The sequence below is a fragment of the Elephantulus edwardii genome, unplaced genomic scaffold (assembly GCF_000299155.1).
Source record: "Elephantulus edwardii isolate Elephantulus edwardi_28Jun2011 unplaced genomic scaffold, EleEdw1.0 scaffold00174, whole genome shotgun sequence".
Taxonomy (NCBI): Eukaryota; Metazoa; Chordata; class Mammalia; order Macroscelidea; family Macroscelididae; genus Elephantulus; species Elephantulus edwardii.
Genome location: NW_006399924.1, coordinates 3409913 through 3417602, shown reverse-complemented (window position 1 = coordinate 3417602; position 7690 = coordinate 3409913). Strand labels below are relative to the sequence as shown.

General features: G+C 37.9%; 1 protein-coding gene across 1 annotated transcript in view; it reads right to left on the bottom strand.

Annotated features, from left to right (window-relative positions):
* The window catches only part of PTPN22 (protein tyrosine phosphatase, non-receptor type 22 (lymphoid)), a 104058-nt gene extending 96637 nt beyond the window's left edge, over positions 1-7421 (bottom strand). The window contains exon 1 of the mRNA XM_006895701.1: positions 7335-7421. Coding sequence (XP_006895763.1) covers positions 7335-7421 — 87 coding nt within the window. The remainder of the gene's footprint in view (positions 1-7334) is intronic.
* Between the last annotated feature and the right edge of the window lie 269 nt (positions 7422-7690).

Sequence of the window (7690 nt, the reverse complement as noted above, 5' to 3'; positions counted from 1 at the left end):
CACAACTGATAACAGTGCATCTAAATTCCAAAACCAATTTCCACAATAGTCTACATGTTTCCTATTGCCAAAGGGGCCCTTTAGAGTAGTGAGAGAAGATCTTCACCCTGAAACCTACAGGGTTCCTTTTCAGCAGGAAGTAGCTAACACAATACGCCATCCCCTTTTACTTAGGAATCAGGGTGAAATCTCTCTCAGTGAGGAGTGACAGGGAATGGCAAAGGACACACTGACAAAGGAAATTAATCAGAACTGGTTTTGACAAGCACTGTGGCAATGGGACAATTAAAACAGACTTTCAAGGGGGAAAAAAGAGGAATGAACTGGGGGTGGGTAGAGAAAATAGTACAACAATGAATGAATGGAAATCCAAAATCTCTGTAAATGTTCATTAAAATTAATAACATTTTTTAAAAAGTGTATCCAAGTAAAATGAAAAAAAAAATTCACGGGCTCTGAATAATGCAAATCTGGGTTAAACTCATCTCTACAATTTAACAGATGAATACATTTACACCAGTTACTTTCAGGGCCTGTTTCCTCACCTGTAAATCAGAGAAAGAACTATAGTTACCTCACAGGGTTTTAATGTCTAATAAATAAGATACTAATTATGATGCTTTCTTTTTTAAATTTTTTAATCCTTATTATTATTATTATTATTATTATTATTGATTTTATTAAAAGTTTACAGAGACTTTGAATTTTCATCCATTCGTTGTTGCACTTTTCACCCTGCCCAACCTCCCCCCACAGTTCGTTCTTCTCTTTGAAAAGTAAAAGAAAAATTTTTTCATTGTTATACAATTCCTTCTCCCAAGTCCACTCCACTATACAGCCTTTGTTCTGGACCCCTGCCATGACAATAATACTAAATCATATATCCCTTTTAAACAGTTTCCCCCCTCATCTGTTTCAGTGCAGTATACCTAATTTATCCCATCTTTCTCAGTCTCCCTCCAACCTCAATATCAATCCCATTTTACAACAGTGGCACTATGCAGTATTTATCTTTTTGTGACTGATATATTACACTCAGCATAATGTCCTCCATGGTCACCCATTTTGTATAATATTTCATGAGTTCTTTGTTTTTCAAAGCAGCATAGTATTCCATGGTGTGAATATACCAGAGCTTCTCTATCCATTTGTCTGTTGATGGACACTTGGGTTGTTTCCAACTCTTTACTATTGTGAACAAAGCTGCCATAAACATGGGTGTGTATATATCCGCTTGGGTGGCAGTCATGGTTTCTTTGGGGTATATTCCTGGTAGTTGAATGTGATGCTTTCTTGACCTACCACATAAAAATCATCACAATTATAATTACATATAGAGTAATTAGTTGTTTTATGTTGCTCTTCTAATCAAAAGTTATGCTCCAACAAGCAGAGAAGACTGTAATATGTGCTCATTTTTTAATAAATGTGTAAAAGTCTTACAGATGTCTTCAGTAGTGAGTTTATTTAGAGAAATTCAATTTAGACCTGACATAAGGGGGAAAACCTAAGCATTGTATTAGCTTCAGCTGTCACAGAAGGCCGCCACATCTAATTTTTATTAATGTGTTTTGAACAGAAATAGCCACACAAAAGGAAAAGGGCTGTTGGTGGTGCACACTGACATTTAAGCCATGGACCTAAAGACAGGGGGTGGAGGAAGTCACAGGGCCTCCACCTGGAAGCGGAGGAGCCATTTGGTGATTTGCACAAAATTATCATCATTGAGGCTAGCAGTAGCGCTGTGTACCAGAGTCAATCCACAAACACAAGAAATATCAAATCCTAGAGAAATAGTCATAGGCCACATAACATCCCTTCAACCATCTATATATGTGTGGTTCCAACCTCTATCAATTCATTATATTAAAAAAACATGGCACATATAGTGGTTTAGTAATAACAATCAGGTGTTACTCTATGTCATGCATCAAAATATTACAGTTTTGTTGTTGTTGTTTTTGTTTTGTTTGTTTGTTTTTATGCAAGAAAATGAGGGATATTATTACAAGCTTGAGCAAGGACTCTACACACACCCCGACGCAGCAGCAGTATGGCAGAGCCCCCAGCACTTTGTGTCCAAGACTTCTTTATTTTTTTCATTCTTTTCACTTTCCTTGATCTTACTTTTTTTAAATTTATTATTAATTTCAATGAAAATTTATCGAGACTTAGGATTTTCATTCATTCATTGTTGCACTTTTCTCCCCTCCCAGCCCTCCCCCCTAGTACACTACCCTCTTGGAAAAGTAAAAGAAAAATTCTTGCATTGTTTTACAATCCTGCCCCCCTCCAGGTCCACTCCACTATACACTCTTCACTCTGGACTCCTGTCATGACAAAAATCCCTAATATTTTCCCTCTTAAATAGTTCTCTCCCTCATCTGTTTAAATGCAGTATACATTATTAAACCCATCCTTCTCAGTCTCCTCTCAACCCCGAGGTCAGTCCTGCTTTCCAACAGTAGCACCATGCAGTATTTGTCCTTTTGTGACTGAGATACTTCACTCAGCATAATGTCCTCCAGGGTCACACATTTTGACTATGTCATGAGTTCCTGGTATTTCAATGCAGCATAGTATTCCATTGTGTGAATATACCACAGCTTCTCTATCCATTCATTTGTTGAAAAATATTACAGTTTTTACTTTGGACATGTTTCAAGGAGGGACCAGTAATTGGAGAGAAGGACATCATGCTCGGGAGGGTGGAGGAACAGAGCAGGAGAGGAAGACCGTCTGTGAGGTGGATTGATTCAGTAACTGAGGTAAAGGGGATAGGTGTGTCGGATACAGTGAGATTGGCAAAGTATAGAGCAGGGTTTAGGGCTGTTGTACATAGAGTCACTATGGTTTACAGGTGACCCAACAGCATATAACAACAACGACATTACTATATTATTACATTAAAGATGTCTTCGTTTATTTTGAAATGTTCCTTTAATGGTTTTTCTACATAGAAGGCAAATCGGTCTGTCCTGGAGAGGTTTAAACCAAGTTTTTCATTGGAAGCTAGGACTTCAAAGCTCCATCTCACATTCTTTGGGCACAAGGCCAGGAGGGACAGGTCCTTGGAGAAGGACATCATGCTCAGAAGGGTGGAGGGACAGTACAAGAGAGGAAGAACCCGATGAGATGGATCGATACAGTAACTGCGGCAATGGGGGTTGGTGTGTCAGAATTAGGGCAAGGTTCAGAGCTGCCGTGCATAGGGTCGCTATGAGTCACAGGTGACTTGATGGCACATAACAACGACAACGAAAAGCACACTATATACTACTGAGTTTGTACACAATTTCTATTTACTTGGTTCCACAATCTACAACCATGTTAACAGCAGTAAAGAAATCAAAGAAGCTTTCCACTGAGAAAATCAGCTCTGAAGGACTTCTCCAAAGTGCTAAAGAACAAGACCATCAGTTTTAAGAACAAAGATGAACCTGATCAAAGACATGGTCTTTTCAATTGCTTCCTATGCATCTGAAAGTTGGACAATGAGTAAAGAAAACCAAAGACGAATTGATATCTTTGAGTTGTGGTGCTGACAAAGAACCCTGAATACCCAACGACTGTCAAAAAACAAACAAGTCCATCTTGAAGAAGGTGCGACCAGAGTGCTCCTTAGAGGCAAGTGTGGTGAAACTTCACCCCATACTTTGAGCATGTTATCAGGAAAGGCCAGTCTTTGAAAAAAGACATCAAGCTGGGAAAGGTCAAAAGTGAGAGGAAGAGACTAATACTTTCAACAAGATGAATTGATATTGTAATGATGAGCTCAAATACCTCAGAGGTGGTGAGGATGGCATAGGGAAGAGCAAAGTTCAGATCTGTTGTTAATGCATCACTGTAAGTTATAATTGACTCGACAATACATAACAGCAACAAGGCAAACATTTGACTAATTGACATTAGATACAAGCCATACCTAACCTAACCTGACTTATGCACAAATTTTACTTAAAGGAAAACTTAGCAATGGAAATAATTTTTTTAAAAAAAATATGGAACGCTTCACGAATTTGTGTTATCCTTGCGCAGGGGCCATGCTAATCTTCTCTGTATCGTTCCAATTTTAGTATATGTGCTGCCAAAGCGAGCACAATGGAAATAATTTGTTACCCAGAGACTGCCCATATATCAGATGGAGTTCACACAAGGTCCAAGTCATATAATGTCTAATTTCACAGAGTGTATCATGGACATTAAGTGATACAAGGGTGTTATACCATCATATCTCGGAGATATTTGAGGCTCAGTTCCACCCCAGTGTATTGAAGCAGAAATCACTATAAAGTGTTTTGGTTTTCTAAGTGCATATGAAAGTTATGTTTACATTATTCTGTAATCTATTAAGAGTTCAATGGCCTTATGAAAAAGTTTGAAATATTGTGAGAATTGCCAAGAGGTAGCACAGAAATGTGAAGCGAATGCATGCAATAGTCTCATTTGAAACCTTTAATTTGTGAAAAAAACCATTATCTGCAAAATACATTAAAGTGTAATAAAATTAGATATATCTGTATTTAAGAGATTAAAGTGGGATGTGGTAATATGACTAGATGGAAAACTCTCCAGTTTAATGGCCGTATTTACCTTGCCATCCCCATTCAGCACTCTTCCACTGCTCTAAAGCCTCACCTTCTTATATCTGATAATGAAATTTTAGGTGGAGCTAAGAGCGAGCTCTGTTTTTCCACTGGAGGACATGAGTCAATGAACAGTTAGGTTCCACTTAATCACCACCCAAAATAAGGTTAAGATCAGAAGTTAGAAAAGCAAGGAAATGATTAATATAAAAGTCAGGATAGTGAATCCCCCCTAGGCAGGGCAGAGTGGGAGTGGGGGTCTGACGGAAAAGGGAGATACATATTTATATGTAGAGATGTACATTATGTCTTCTAAGATTTGAACGTAGTCTATTTCTTGGTTTGAATGATAGTGCATTGGGATTTACTATCTAATTAGCTAACATACTGTATTTATTTTATGTTCTTTTCCAAATGTATTACTATATTTCATAGTTTTAAATGGGACCAAAAAGACAAATTATAGGTTTTCAAGCAGGGGGAAAAATGACCAGAATTGTACTGTTTAAAAAAAAATCACTTGAGGGTTGAATGGAAAATTGAAGTGGAACAAAGCTGGAGAGATAGAGAAACTTCTAAGGAGGTAGCTGCCACAAACTGGGTGAGAGATTATAACAACCTCAGATAAGAAAAGGTAAAATATTAGAGACTTAAAAAAAAAATAACAAAAACCTTCAAACTCATTGCCATTGAGTCCAAACCAACTACTGGCTGGCCTTCTACCAGATTTCCAAGTCTCTCTTCCATATCAATCTTTTTTCTCTCTCTCTCTCTCTATCTATCTCTATCTTTTTCTATTTCTCTGCACAAGCTGTTGATGTATTTGAACCACCAGAGAGACAGACCTTAAAGATTAGCAGTACAACTCTCTACAGACCAAGCCACCAGAATCCCTATAAGGGATACATTTTATAGTATTTTTAAAAACACAACCAAAATCAAAGAGGCTGTCCCTCACTTTATTTATTTTTGTTTTTAAATCTCTCTCTTGAGTGAATTTGTCTTATAAGTCAGAGACAGACACATTTATGAAAAGATATACGAGCTAGAATGTCCTCCTTATTTTCCTTTCTTGAAACATAACCCAGAGGGGTTCAGATTGCCTGTTCATTGGCATTTTTTCATGCTACTATGATAACTGAGTTAAATTACTCTCTATCATAACATGTAATTACTCAATCACTATAACGAATCACTCAGTGTTTTCACATTACTCTGTGTAACAGAAGGAGCTCTGGCAGTATAATCCGTGGTGTGCTGTGCTGCTAATCTAAAGGCTTTGAATCTCCAGCAGAAAGAAAATGAGCAGGCTTCCTCGTGTTAAGATTTATAGTCTCAGAAACCTGATAGAGGGTCACTATGAGTTGGATTTGACTTTATGGCAGTGAGATTTGAGTTTGAAAACCATGTGCCAGAGCACTAATCTATGACAGAAAGATGTTGGATTGTTTTGTTGGTTTCTTTTCTTTTTTTTTTTTTTACTACTGTATTCTTAATAAGGAATTCTCATGAAGTGGTGTGTGATGATAACCAAAAGATTGGCAGTTCAAATCCATCCATCAGCTACTCTGTGGGAGAAAGATGGACATTCTGCTTCCAGACTTATACAGCCTTAGGAACCTGATGGTAGGAGTCCAAGTCAATTCTGTAGCAGTGGATTTGGTCTTCCCGGGGTCCTTAATACCTAGCACTATGCTTAGTACCTGGTAGGTACTCTATAAATATTGTTGAATAAGTGACTACCTTTTGTTATTATTTATATCTAGTCATCACAATAATCCTACAAGGATAGAGAGAGCGTAAAGTATTGTCTCCATTTTCTAAATTAGAAAATAGAGGCCTGGAGAGATTAAAAAACTTTTCCAATAGTTAGAATTTAGTTGGCAGTAAAGTTATGATTTAATCCCAGGTTTTGGATATCAGTTCCCTACTTCTCCACAACTAAAGAGCTAAGATATGAAGTTATTAAAGCTCTGAAACACCAGCTCCAAGTATTAAAAAAAAAAAAGGGATAGGTACTCTGAGTTGCCGCATGTGAACCGATGCACTCTGTTGCAGAGTCAACACAGCTGATCACCGCATCAGCCACAGTTCCCTCAGAGGAGATGCAATGTTCCTCTGGGTAAGCAAACCCTGCTGACCCTAGTCCGCTTCATACTCAGTGTTCCTCTCAGTTCCCTTCACTTGTTCTTACTCTCCACCCTAGTCTTTCATAGGAAAAGGAAGTAAGAAACTTTGTTATAGAAGAAACAAATGTACTAAAATATTTTACACCAAAAAAAGGAAATGTGGTAGTAGGTAATTTTTGTGCTTAAAAAAAAAATCCGTGTTATCCAAATGGAATCCCCAAGGGAGGCCAGCAATGGTCACTGAACAGTGTAAAGTTAGCCTTATTTTCATTCCTTTTGACATAAAATAAAATTAGTAATTTGAAGCATTCTCCAAAATGCAGATATCTGAGGAGCTTTGGATGTTCAGTTACTACTATTATTGTATTTATACAACTGGAACTGTGTGTGTCTTCTGTGGAATTCCTAATTAAGTTCCAAGAAACAGCAAACATCAAAGTCAGTGCGTATATACAAACTCTTCAGGAAAGGAAAACATTTAGATTGCCTTTCTTGCCTTCTCCCTCCTCCAAGGTCTGATGTATATTTTCTCATAAGAGCCATTCAGTCTAGGAGAGGTGGCACATTAGAGTCATTAAGCAATCTATGTAACTCCCCTGAGAACATTATATTAACTTACCAAAAATTCATTGGCAAACTTATCTTTCTTCATTTTCTTATCTTGGACCTCATGCAGGAACTTTTGCAGAATTTGTCTTTGGTCCATGCTGCAGAGCAAGAGAGACAATCTATGAGAAGGCTGAAGGTGGGCATGTCAGATGTGTGTCATGGCCCAGACACCACCAAGAAGCCACTGCTGCTGCCTGAGCACAGCATGCTGAAGGTTGTGGTTTACTGACTTCATCACAAGCCCTAGAGGAAATTAGTGCGTAACCAGCCTCTGTGGTCACACAACAAAGGCATCATCTCACTGCAGGGCCCTAGCGCCTTCATTTTCAACAAAGAAACCTGGTTAAAATTCAAATTTTTAACGAA